The sequence below is a fragment of the Taurulus bubalis genome, assembly GCF_910589615.1.
Source record: "Taurulus bubalis genome assembly, chromosome: 6".
Classification (NCBI taxonomy): Eukaryota; Metazoa; Chordata; class Actinopteri; order Perciformes; family Cottidae; genus Taurulus; species Taurulus bubalis.
In genome coordinates this window covers 18,322,005-18,334,722 of record NC_136594.1, presented here as the reverse complement: position 1 = coordinate 18,334,722, position 12,718 = coordinate 18,322,005, and the positions used below count along the sequence as shown (strand labels likewise).

The 12,718-nt window shown below is 42.1% G+C and overlaps 2 protein-coding genes across 2 annotated transcripts; both read left to right on the top strand.

Annotated features, from left to right (window-relative positions):
- Positions 1-1,012: 1,012 nt before the first annotated feature.
- Positions 1,013-3,504, top strand: nthl1 (nth-like DNA glycosylase 1; the record flags this gene model as incomplete). The annotated part of the gene is made up of 6 exons (XM_079219753.1): positions 1,013-1,169; positions 1,376-1,611; positions 1,705-1,875; positions 1,986-2,145; positions 2,682-2,787; positions 2,974-3,504. The coding sequence occupies 6 exons, from the start codon at positions 1,013-1,015 to the stop codon at positions 3,278-3,280; spliced, it is 1,137 nt and encodes a 378-aa protein (XP_079075879.1). The 3' UTR covers positions 3,281-3,504.
- Positions 3,505-5,523: 2,019 nt separating this feature from the next.
- nherf2 (NHERF family PDZ scaffold protein 2) lies at positions 5,524-11,264 on the top strand (the record flags this gene model as incomplete). The annotated part of the gene is made up of 6 exons (XM_079219693.1): positions 5,524-5,730; positions 6,169-6,486; positions 9,237-9,428; positions 10,435-10,588; positions 10,672-10,892; positions 10,979-11,264. The coding sequence occupies 6 exons, from the start codon at positions 5,524-5,526 to the stop codon at positions 11,144-11,146; spliced, it is 1,260 nt and encodes a 419-aa protein (XP_079075819.1). The 3' UTR covers positions 11,147-11,264.
- Positions 11,265-12,718: the final 1,454 nt, after the last annotated feature.

The window sequence follows — 12,718 nt, the reverse complement described above, 5'->3', positions numbered from 1 at the left end:
GTTCCTCATTGGAGTCACGCGCTGCACTGTGGCCCGGCGGCCTGCGAGTGGAGCTTTGAGGCAACTAGTTAGGTTGCATTGCTTTGAAGAACTCAGCTTTGTTGTCTTACTGGGTTACACAGTCTAGAATAGATAACCCGAAACAAGATGCATTAAAGTAGTGCTGTGTAAAAAAAAAAAAAAATGGGGAGACACATTTATACTCCTGATAAATGTTTCTGTTGGGAATATGGGATTTGTGTGATCAGGAAGAGCAAAGGGCATGTTGTTCTTCACTGTCCGATATATTAAATTATATAATTCTGAGCCTTGATCATTTCAATTGTCAAGTTCAGAAGATCAATGTTATTTACTTCTGTCTCAATATCTTAGAATCTCGTAAAAGTTTGGAATCTAATAAAACATACAATTCCCACTGCATGCCTATTGCAGATCTGTATTATTTCCGTTTATTAATATCGTCTTCATATCCCACAGGTATCTCTGCTTCGCGTAAAACATAGCAGCATGCAACACGATGAGCTCTACTGCTAATATCTTAGCACATTTTTATATTTAAAAATTGTACCAACATAAATACATAAGGCTCCAATGATTTGTGTTGTCCTATTGCCCACCCCTAAATAATTGTAAGTTGTTCTCAAATTCACAGTTTCTCATATGTAGACTATATTTCAGATTTTATATATTTATTAAAATGATTAAATAATTATCATGACCCTAATCGCCTACAACCTTTTGTTGCATTATTTATACGATTCAAATCTAAAATATTTAATGATAATAAATGAATCATGATAATATTGATTCATATTATCATTATATATACATTTTATTATTATTAAAGTTGCAGAAGTTGTTGTATTTCCTTGCATTTATTTAATTAAAGGGATTGAACTTTCCTGGTCCGCTCGTGACCAGAAACAACGAATGAGAAACCGACTTCATGTCTAAACGCTTCCCGTCCGCTGGAGCACGAGGGTCTGTCTGTCAGGTAGCGCAGGTCGTCACGATGACCTCTCCTTACTTCATGCAGAGCAGGTCTGTCGTTACGCGGAGTGGTGGTCAACATGCTGCGAGCTCTCTGCGGTCCAAACTTACCAACAGACGAAGAAATGAGGAGCCAGTTTCCTCTGTGGCTGTGGAGGAGGAGGAAGAGGAGAAGATCGGTGAGCAAAGACCCTCCTCGGCCCCCTTATACACGGGTCATGTTTACGTTAGGCTGCTCACGTGAGCTGAACGCAGACACCTGTCGTATTATTTATCAATGACGCACTTCAGTGACGTACCTCCTCCTACACACGTGTTGCTAAGTGGCATCTTTTCTTTCTGCGTTGACCTGTCTCATCCTTTCTCCCCTGTTGTGCTCATCCAGGTGGCTCCCATCCCAAAACAGAAACTTTACCATTGTCTTCACACAGCCGCAGGAAGAGACAGCTAAAAGTGGAGTATGACCAGGAAGAAGGTGCCACAAAGGTGGAGACGGAACAAGGCGACCCTCCCGACTGGAAGAAACACCTGAGATACATCCGTGAGATGAGGAGCAGCCGTGATGCACCTGTAGACAACATGGGAGCAGAGAAATGCTATGACTCAGAGGCTCCTGCACGTGTAGGTGTGGTTTGGTTTTGGTTTTTAAAAGCCTAGATCATTTACTAGTTCAAATTCATCTTTTTCGTCCGACTGTCTCCACTGTCGGCACAGGTGAGACGTTTCCAGGTGTTGGTTTCGCTCATGCTGTCCAGTCAGACCAAGGACCAAGTGACAGCCGCAGTCATGCAGAAGCTCCGAGCTCACGGCTGCACCGTGGAAAATGTACTCGCTACCGACGATGAAGCCCTTGGGAGACTCATCTACCCTGTCGGCTTCTGGAGGGTAATGCAGACGTCTTAATATGTGTTTACAGGAGCCACGCTTCACCTTCTCACCCTACTTTGTTTCATTTGTGCACCTTTTTGGATGGTTTTCCTACATTTCTTCTCCAGACTAAGGTGAAGTATCTGAAGCGGACATCGGCCATGCTGCAGAAAGAGTTCTCAGGGGACATCCCAGACAGCGTGGAGGGGCTGGTGAGCCTGCCAGGAGTTGGACCTAAGATGGCTCACTTGGCTATGGACATCGCCTGGGACCAGGTGTCAGGCATTGGTGGGGACACACTCTTAAAGCGTGCACGATCACTTCCAAACCATGTGTAGTAAAACAGGTTCTATGGAGCAGCTTCAGTTAACATAGTTGGAGCCCAAACTGCAAGCTTCAGTATAAAGTCTTAGGTTGATAAAGACTATTAATATTACTTTTGTATCCATTCGTCATATTATATGAAACTTGGTCTCTGCATTTAGCCCATCCTAAGGAGCAGAGTGGGCAGCCTCGTGAGGCGACCAGGGAGCAACTGGGGATTCAGTGTCTTGCTCAAGAACACTTTGACATGTGAGCTATGGGGAGAACAGGGATCGAACCAGCTACCTTGTGGTCTCAGAGCGACCACTCTCCCCATGAGCTACAGCCGCCCCAAAATACTAGTGGCCAGTACGGGGATCAAACCTTGGCGTTATTAGCACCACGCTCTAACCAACTGAGCTAACCGGCCATAACACAGCATAGTTGAACATAGTGACTCAACATCAACTCTGTAGGTGTGAGTGCCTTCATTTGTAGTGTTGATTTTTGTTGTTGTTTAGGCGTGGACACGCATGTGCATCGTATCTCCAATCGTCTGGGTTGGCTCAAGAAACCCACCAAGAACCCAGAGCAAACACGCAAGGCCCTGGAGGAGTGGTTGCCCAGGTAACTGCATGATTAATTCACTGCTGACCCTTGATCTGATTAACACAGACCAACAAATCTATAAAGACCAGAGTCGCTGAGACTGACCTATAGGTGCATGCAGCACATCACTGACTCATGTGTTGACTAGAAGGCAATCATTACATTTCGCTTCATCGTTGGTGTTCCTCTCTCACTCTGCCGCAGGGAGCTGTGGAGTGAGATCAACTGGCTGCTCGTGGGCTTTGGCCAGCAGGTGTGTCTCCCCGTCAGCCCTCTCTGCTCCGTGTGTCTGAACCAGTTGAGCTGTCCATCCGCCCACATGATCTCTCCCACAAAGAGGCCTAAAGCCGGATCCCCACGGTCTCCAAATCCAACCGCCTCCCTTCCAATAAAAACTGAGCCTGAACACGGATTCGCTGATGAACCTGAGAGGACGAAGAAGGAGCTACTGCCCACACTCGTTTCCTCCACAGCACCGAGAAGGGGGATAAAAGGCAAGGTTAATCATTGATGTAGTTTTTGTCGGACCCAAGACCAAATGTGTATATATGTACAATAAAAGTCAAATGTATTTGCACATGCACTGAAAACAAGGAACAAGCAAAACATTAATGTGAATTAAGGTTCAGAATATACATATTATTTAGTATTGTATTTTGAGGGGTTTTTTTACACTATAATTGTATGAGATAAAATATTTTTGTACTGTTGGTGCTTCATTCTTTTATTCATAAATAAAACAATATAAATATATACTGAGGTCATGTTTAAAGTTTGCCCTTTATTCCAGCAGAGCGAGTTTGTCTGGTGCAACAACAATAAACTAATTTATGGCATTTTAATATACAAGCTGCTTGCATCTTACATGCAATGCGTTGGTCCAAATAAAATACGCTTAATGAGAACTGACCAAACACTAACTTTAAGAATTTCAAAAGGGCCGTTATACACATTTTAAAGTGTGGAAATGTAACATGGAAAAAGAACCCGAGTGATGAACTAAAGTGATAGTTCAACCACTATTCTCCATTCATGAAAAACATGATTGAACTTATGCAGCCAACCTTCTTGGTTACTGTTTAAAATGTAAAACAACATGAACATACCTAACAAATGACACGCTAAATGCAGATTCACATTGTTTTCTGCTAATGTGATGCAGCACTGCATAAAAAAAAGGAAATATTCTGAGTAATATGTGTACAACAAGAAAACCACAAGTGTAATTAATAACATTTGCATCTCAGAGTGTCATTGTGGCTGACTGCCATGGCTTACTGTGTTTGCTTGGTTCACTATGTCAAACAAACAATGAGGGAATCCCTTATCAAAGCAGACATTAAAACAATACTGCAGCCACTGTAACATGTTAATCAATGCACATGTGTGTGGTCGTATGCCGTGGCTGTTCGTGATGTTGTTCATGGAGGATAAGCTGAATGAGCACTCACATTTTTAGCACCTTTCCCCTGAGCCACTGGGCCGCTGTTCTGGCAACTTGCTTTAAGGCAACTGGTGATCAAGAGATAATCAATTAATATATCACCACTTGAATATGGATCTGATGTTGTCCAAGCATATCAGCAGTGTTGGTACTTGAATTGCAAAAAAACTGTTGTATCCAGTGATGGAAAGTAATTAAGTACATTTACTGAAGTATTATGTAAATATATCTCTTCACTATTTAAGATATAGTTTCTAATTACTTTTCAAATTGAGATTAGAATACAATAATAATAATATTAAGCCTTTCATATTGACAGGACACTCTGCATATGAGTACTTTCACTTTTAGAAATTACATTTTAATTAACTTGTCTATGCTTTTACTTCATTTATTTTTATAAAGCAGTACTTTCTACCAAAGTACACGATTTCATTTGCATCGTACGTGTCTCATCTTCAAATATCAACAACACACACCCTCAAACTTGGCTGTCCTGAATTACTTGAGAGACTTCTTTTTTTAAATGCAGGATACACGCAAGTAAGCCTGCAGAGCTCATATTTCATGAACCATCAAATCCCCTTTTACGCAACGGACCTTTTGATCTCCAGTGGAGACCGAAATAGAGGGCGGATAAGGACGATTTCCGTTCTGGTCACAGGTTTACCTGCACGGGGCAAGCCTCTGCCTCTGGAGAGGGACTCGAACACTTAACACTTTAAATGCGGCCAAGGACATTCGGTCTTGTTAGACTCATATCGTGCCTAAACAAATACTTTATTTCCAGTAACTCTTATCGGACTGGTCCTTTTTTGCCACCGTATCGCGGCTACGCTGCGGCGTCAGGTACAGGCATCTGTTGTTGACGCCTCTTCAGTCTCGCGCCGGGATAGGAGGACACACGCCCAGTTGAAGAGCAGCATTAAGTGTTACGTGCGAGGAAAAGCTTTCTAATCTCTGACATTGGATTATTCTTCCGATGGGACGGGATTTAGGCATTGTCCGCGCTTTTTGGCCACTATTTTACGCACACTGCGCACCAGTTTTGCACGCTCATATTTGCGCCCAGGGCAGTTGCATGATGGATTAATCACTTTTTACTTTTATTCTACTTGTTTTATGTATTTGTGCTCTCTGAACAGTTGTGGATTATTAATGGACTCGCATCATGGTAAATGATGAGGATCTTTTGGTCAGTGGAGTGCGCAGTCGTACATTGGGTTAAGAGCCAGAGACTTCCCATTGCCTGTTTATTCTCCTGAGACACTTCGACCTGTTTCCCTCCCTGTCCCTATTGACGCATTGGGATGGAGAGCGAGCTCAGACCCAGGCTCTGTTTCCTGACGAAAGGAAAGAGCGGCTATGAGTTTCACCTGCACGGTGAGAGGAATAGAGGCGGACAGTTCATCCGTAAAGTGGAGCCCGGCTCCTGTGCTGACCTGAGCGGGCTGCGACCAGGAGACCGGGTGGTGGAGGTGAACGGTGAGAATGTGGAGAACGAAAACCACTATCAAGTAAGTGATGGCTTAATATATATATATATTAATATATATGCATATATGTATGCACAGACGAGTAGTGAAGAGAGGCTGGGAGAGACAAGTAAAGTCTCTGAGGTACAAACAATGAGTTATATACCTGTTCGACCACTTTTTTCTTTGCCTGAGGAGGAGGAGGAGGAGGGGGCTACTAAAATGGGTCAATGTGAGTCTTGTGTAATGGAATCACTGGGTGTCTTTGTGGTGCAGAAACTATGTTTTAGGCTAGTTCAGGGTAGACAACATGCAGTTGCGACATGCGGGCGCTTCACTAGGGGCAGGCCACTGCTCCTTGAAATACTAAGCATGGGTCAAATGCAGAGAACACATTTCCCCACTGTGGGACTAATAAGGGATTATTATATTCTTAATGACACCAATATTTTGTCAGAAACTCCTCTCTCCTCCCTGCAGGTGGTGGAGCGTATCCGTGAAGTTGCCCACCGCACCAGGTTGCTGGTGGTGGACAGCGACACGGATGAATACCTCCGCAGCTGTGGCCTGGCATGCACCGAGGACCTGGCCGTTGAGATGGGAAACCTGTCCCCACGACCTTCGCCCGGGCCCACTCCTTCTGCCTCTCCCTTACCCAGAGAGAACTCACCCCTGTCACCCAAACCCAACCGCACACATGCCTTTTACCCTCCTGCTGCAGAGTTGTCCACAGACACGACCACACAAGAAAAGGTCAAGAGATCCTCCGTGACATCAAGCACAGGGACAGACACAGAGGTAAGGCTGGACAGCAATAAATTACACCCTTTTTGTGGGTCCCTCACACACACTGCAGACCAACATGGGCTTTTATAGATTATGTGTATATTTTTTCTTCAAAGAAAAGGGAAGGAAATCAAAATTCTGAAGTCTAATGTGTCCGCTGGGGTCTGCTGTGTTGTGCGTGTGACACTGAGCTATACTCTTTTACCCGATGTCTGTCGAGTACTAATCTGGATTTGAGCACTGCTGATATTTAAGCACAAAGCTCAGGTGCACTGAGGAGGAGGGACAAGCTAAGGAAATTAATTAAAGCCACAAATGTTGGAAGAAAACATCCAGTGAATGCATTGATGCAAGTTAAGATTGGCTGGCTGGAAAGGATAATAATCTTGATATTGTGGCTTTTTCGGATGTCTTGGGCCGAGATAATACCTACACAACATGTGCAAAACACTGCACAATCACTCTTATTCCAGACAAATTTAGGCAGTAAAGTAAATTGTAGTGCATGCAAGTTGAAGAAGGAGTCTGCAGGGAAAACAAATTAAACATTGATGACTCAAACTAAAAACAGTAAATAAAGATAATGTAAACACAGCAGGTTTAAACCGATTTCTCACCTCCTCTTGTGCACAGTTCAACAGAGGGTTTTATAGTGTTTGTAACTTTCCCTGTCATTCAAACATCTGCTTTACAAGTCACTGTTGTCGCTGAGGGGGGTGAACATTTAAAATGCGTATTGTATTTAAAAAGCGCCGTCTCTTTGTGCATACTGAGCGTTAACAGCTCACCCAAACAGCTGTATTGTTCCCACGTGACTGCAGACGGCAAAGACAAAACCCTGCTCACCCGGCAGTGTTTCCTGCAAAACATACAGAACTGTAGGTATTGTTTCGTCAAATTGAGTGAAAAGTGATGCAGTGTGCCCTAGGTGGAGGTGTGCTGTCTGCTGGGAGGCAAGAAAGTATGAAGACATGGGAGGGATCCGATTTTAAGATAGCAACGTTGCACAATCAAACTTTTTAGATAAGTATCTATTTGTATTGTTTATTTTGGGCTTGAGGAACACAATCTTCCTGGGAACTTGCACTCTTAGATGTAGTTAGAAACAACTTTGCCATGCTATAAAATTCCTCTCAAACCAGTTCAAATTCCTTAATTCCTGTGGCAGCCAGTGTGACTTGGTCAAAACAAAATTTCATTTGTGCCAACCAGACATCACCGTGACGTCTTGATGTCAGCCATCCGGTCGAAATGTTTGTCAGAGATTGAGCTCAGTGTTTGGGCTCCAAACAAAGTGGACCAGGATCCTCAAGCACAGAGGCTCACGTCAAGCTGCCATCTGTTTAGCCGAAGGCAGGGTAAATACAGGCTGCCCCTTGGCTGGCCATCACGTCTCTCTTTATCAGTTTTGGTTCGAGGTTCAGATCAAACAACATCATATGCAGTAACAGCAGCACCCATTCAATCTATCACCAACACTGGCTGCAAATATGAGCTGAACAACGCTTTCACCAAAAGCTACCTCAATAAACTTGAAGTCCTGTTGAGGGCCATTTGGTCATTTTAAACTATTAATATTCCTGACAAATTAAAGGCTTTTAAAATGCCTTTTCTCTGCGCTCTAACAAGCAATGCCTGGAGAACAGGCATTTTAGTGACCAGGTTCTTTTTTACTGTATGCAAAAGTGTTTAGTAGAGATTCATTTGGGACTTTTTTCACCTATTAAAAATGTACTGATCATATACAAAATCAACTTCTAGACATTTTCGATGAATGTATGTGAGTACTTACTTTTGTCCACTAATTCAGCAGCTGCCATCAAGAAACCATTGTGATATGTTAATCCAAGGCCAACGCAAGCTATTTTGTGCTTGTTCAGCATAAAAAAGAAACACACACAAAAAAATTTATTATATTTGACTCATCTGTAAAATGCTATAAGAGGAAAGGAGAAATCTCTGCATTTCCATTTGTATAGTAAGATATTCAATTGGAGATATTGATTTGGCATTAGGACTTATTGCTTGATATTCAAATACATTTCTTGTTAATTATTTGGTATATAATATGTCAGAAAATGGTGAAATACCAGAGCCCAAGGAGACAACTTGAAATCACAGTAAAAAAGAAAAGAAAAGATATTTGATTTATATACGATATAAACCAAAGTTAATGAGCAAATTGTCAAATTTAAGAAACTGGAACCATTTTGTTTGCCTAAAAATCAACTAATTGATCAATCAACTTGTTTCTACACTAAAAGACTTTATTATCACGACTGCAACATGGAAACTCTGTATATGTAGAAGCAACTAGGATATCATTTAATTTGCAACATGACAGAAAAATTAAACAGTGATCTTTAAAACCTGCAGGAGGCATGCTGACCCATCACCACGGTGACCTGACCTGTCACCATGGCAATCTGTTGCCATGGTGTTCTGTTCTATCGTTATGGCACGCACTCTGGCAGACAGGGATACGCAATGTGTGAGACATTTAGTCCCTGTCCTAACACACACACACACACACACACACACACACACACACACACACACACACAGCGGGTACACGTGTGGTTGGGCTAGGGAATCAATCTGAAATAAATATTACAACGTGTGTTAATGTGAATCTGTTTCCAATATCAGTAAATATGACCAAATGGTTGTACAGGTATACCTAACAAACTGATAAAGTACAGACATTTGAATGCCTTTTTCTCTATAATCCTGTTTTTGTTTCCATTCACATCCCATTATAGCTGCAGGTGCATCCCTCACCAGAGCAGACAGTTGAGCTCCTGCCCCGTCTGTGTCACCTGGTGAAGGGGGAGCACGGCTACGGCTTCAACCTGCACAGCAACAAGACAAAGGATGCACAGTTTGTGCGTTCAGTGGACCTCGGCTCAGCTGCTGAGAGTGGGGACATCAGGCCTGGAGACAGACTAGTGGAGGTACACCCAGAGCGCACGCACACACACACTCCTGCATAAACCTTGTCACAGGTACATTTTAGGCAATAGATTGGAAAGACAACGCCAGCGTTCCCATATTAATCTGATTTGAGGTATGATTGGATTAGAACAGATTAGCTGGATTTAGATTGAGTGGGAGAGAGGAGGGTCGTTTGAAGGAGCAATAGAAGAAAAATCGACAAGGACTAATCTTGAATGGAAGTGTAGAGGAGGGTCTTGTGTTTCTGGGTCTTTTCATGCGATTATGTATGTACGCCTGTATGGCCATCAAAGGTTTCCTGATGTCCTAATATACAGTATAGCAAATGCAGTATGGCAAAAGTACGAGGATGTCCTACTGTATCTGACAAACCAACAATCCTCTGCTCAGTGGATATACAAGAATAATAACTATTTAATAATATTTCTACAGCATCTTATGTACAAAGTGCTTTGACAAACGAAAGCAGCCAAAGCAAGGCAATAACACAACAAAAAGCTCAACAGTGAGGCCCAACAAAGCAAGACAAACTAAGGTAGGAGTTAACCGCTGATAATACGGTAAAATATATTAAACAAAAAAAACAATCGATACGATAAAAAAATATACTAAGAAATAAGAAGAAAAACAGCAATACTTTATGAGCAAGAGGGTCAAAGATCAAGGTGCAATGTTCTGATGAAGTAGTACGTCCTAGTTGAATGCATACGGCATGCAACAGTACATACTTTGTAAGGGCAGCTACTGTGTGTACGACTAGTGTGAAGAAAAAGTATGTGATTTGAAATGCAGTGAGCGTTTCGGTTTCCATCTGTATGAGGTGTGTTAATGTCGTAGAGAGGGAAAGCGTGATGGCAGGAAGGAAATTCATGCAATTAAACTCGCTTCTTCTTAATCTCTGTCTCCTGTCTGTCTCATTAGGTTATTGTTTCCGTGTCTCCTCTTCATTTTCACTTTCCTCCACTGTTTCCGTTTCCTCTGACCTTCCCGTTTTCTCTGTCTCAGGTGAACGGAGTGAACGTTGAGGGCCTGAGGCACTCAGCGGTGGTGGGACTCATTCGAGCACAGGGGGAGGAAGTGCGCATCCTAGTGGTCGACCAGAAGACAGACGAGCTCTTTCACAGACTGGGGATCACGCCAACCACCAGCCATGTCAAAGGTCAGGTTGTGCATGCACACGCACACATCTGTCTTTATTCTCCAGGCCAAATGTCTCATGTGTTTCTTTTCCCTCTCTCACAGAGGTCCATCTGGATGAATCAGCCACAGAAAGCGGCCCACGCAGCCCGTCCCCGACTACTGACCTCCCCACCTCAGATCCACCAGTCATAAACATCACACTGACAAACTCCCCGATCACAAACACATCACCAAAATCCTGGACAAATGGGAGTTCAGCATCTCACTCCTCAAGAAGTTCCACCACCCAATCAGAGATCAGCAGCTCAGATATGAGCATCCAGGTGAGATAAATAATGTAAGAAACAGAACAGAAGATGTCATATTGTAGATTGTGTGTGTGAAACATGTGCGTTTGTGTATATTACAGGTCCATGATGAGGACGAAAGGCGAGTTTCGGACCCGTTCATGGACAGCGGCCTGCGTCTGAGTCCTACAGCTGCTGAGGCGAAAAAAAATGCCCTCGCCAGCCGCAACAAGAAGAGAGCACCTGCTATGGATTGGAGTAAGAAACAAGAGATTTTTGGCAGCTTCTGACCCCAGAATACCAGGAGAAAATAAGAGAAGAAGCGCGAGAATGCCATAGAACGAGGAATGATATTGTGATTCTTTACTGTTCATATTATAATCTTAAATACTGTACCTCAATCTTGCAGAGGCACGGTGGAAGAAAGAGAAATGTGAAAAGGAAAAAGACGCAGGTAGTAATATTATATAATAATAATAGTAATATTCCTAAATTCTGCTCTGTGTAAAACTATGTTGTCAGATATCAAATAGTATTCTCTGGATGTTTATTTTCCTGTATCTATAAGTACAAAGACACATTCTGTGGATGTGTCACAGGTCTTACAATACATTGCATTAAACAAACTGGCAAAGTAGACTCATCCATGTAAATGCTGCCTGGTCAGCTCACAGTGTTTCTCTTTTATTAAATCATTTCAGAGCCATATTGACTATGAGTGCATAACAGCCTATATGCACTGCGTCTGATTTGGGCTGTATCCTCTGTAGATGCGCTATTCTGTTGTAACTTTTGCATTTTTTTTTGTCAATTTCACTGTACAATGAGCTCATCACAGCTGAGTCCTGAAGTAGTTATACTAATACTTTGTTTGTCAATTTAATGTAGCATATAAGTAGTAGTTAAATATGAAAACAGAGAACATGGATGAGGCTAAGTTATGAAATGTTATGTTGGATCACCTCAGTGCTTCTCTCTTAAAGGACAATATTTTAAACTCTCTGATTTATAATAGCTTTGTGAGTTTTTTCTCTTTCAAATCTTCTTGATCAAAACTTCTCACAATGTTAAATAAACTTTCAGAATATGTGTAAATGCCACAGGTGAATTTCAGTTTTTAATATTTTGTGAAATGTTCCATAAATTGACTGAGTCTCCAGTAATCATGTTAAATAATGTTCTGACCCGCGTTATTATCAGACGGACCTTTGGACTGCCTCACCCAAGCATTGAAAGCTACTTTATACTTCTACTCCACTACAGTTTACATAGTTTTATTCCACTACATTTCTCTGACAGCTCTAGTTACTAATTACTTTTCCAATTATAATTTTACATAAAAAAACCAGTGAGTTTCTTAAATTCTAAATCATTTAAGGTTGCACTAAAATATATGATATAGCATTATAATGACATTGGCCATTTTGCCGATGCTGCCGATACTTTGACTTTTTATACATTATGTTGATTATTCTTTCTAGAGTGGAATATTGCTACTTAAATTCAATATCTCAATTATTCTTCTACCACTACATCCCACATATTAATCAGCCTCAGCTACTTCACTTTAGCAGGTAACCAAGCATGGGCTCCTGCCTATAATATTAACAACTTACAGCATCAGATACGTGCTAGCCATGATGAAGGATTATTATGTTTTCAAGACATGGTTCTCTTGTGTGCTTCTGTTTGCAAGTGACCTGCACGTGTTCAAATTATGAATTTGAATTAATAGCAGATCATAAAGTCCTCTTTTGCCAAAAGAAAGACGATTTAGCGAACATCTCCCTTTCCCAGGCTGCAACAGTTTGGGAAGTGAACCAAAAGCTAAACAGGGTCACCTACGGAACAGGAAAAGCCTG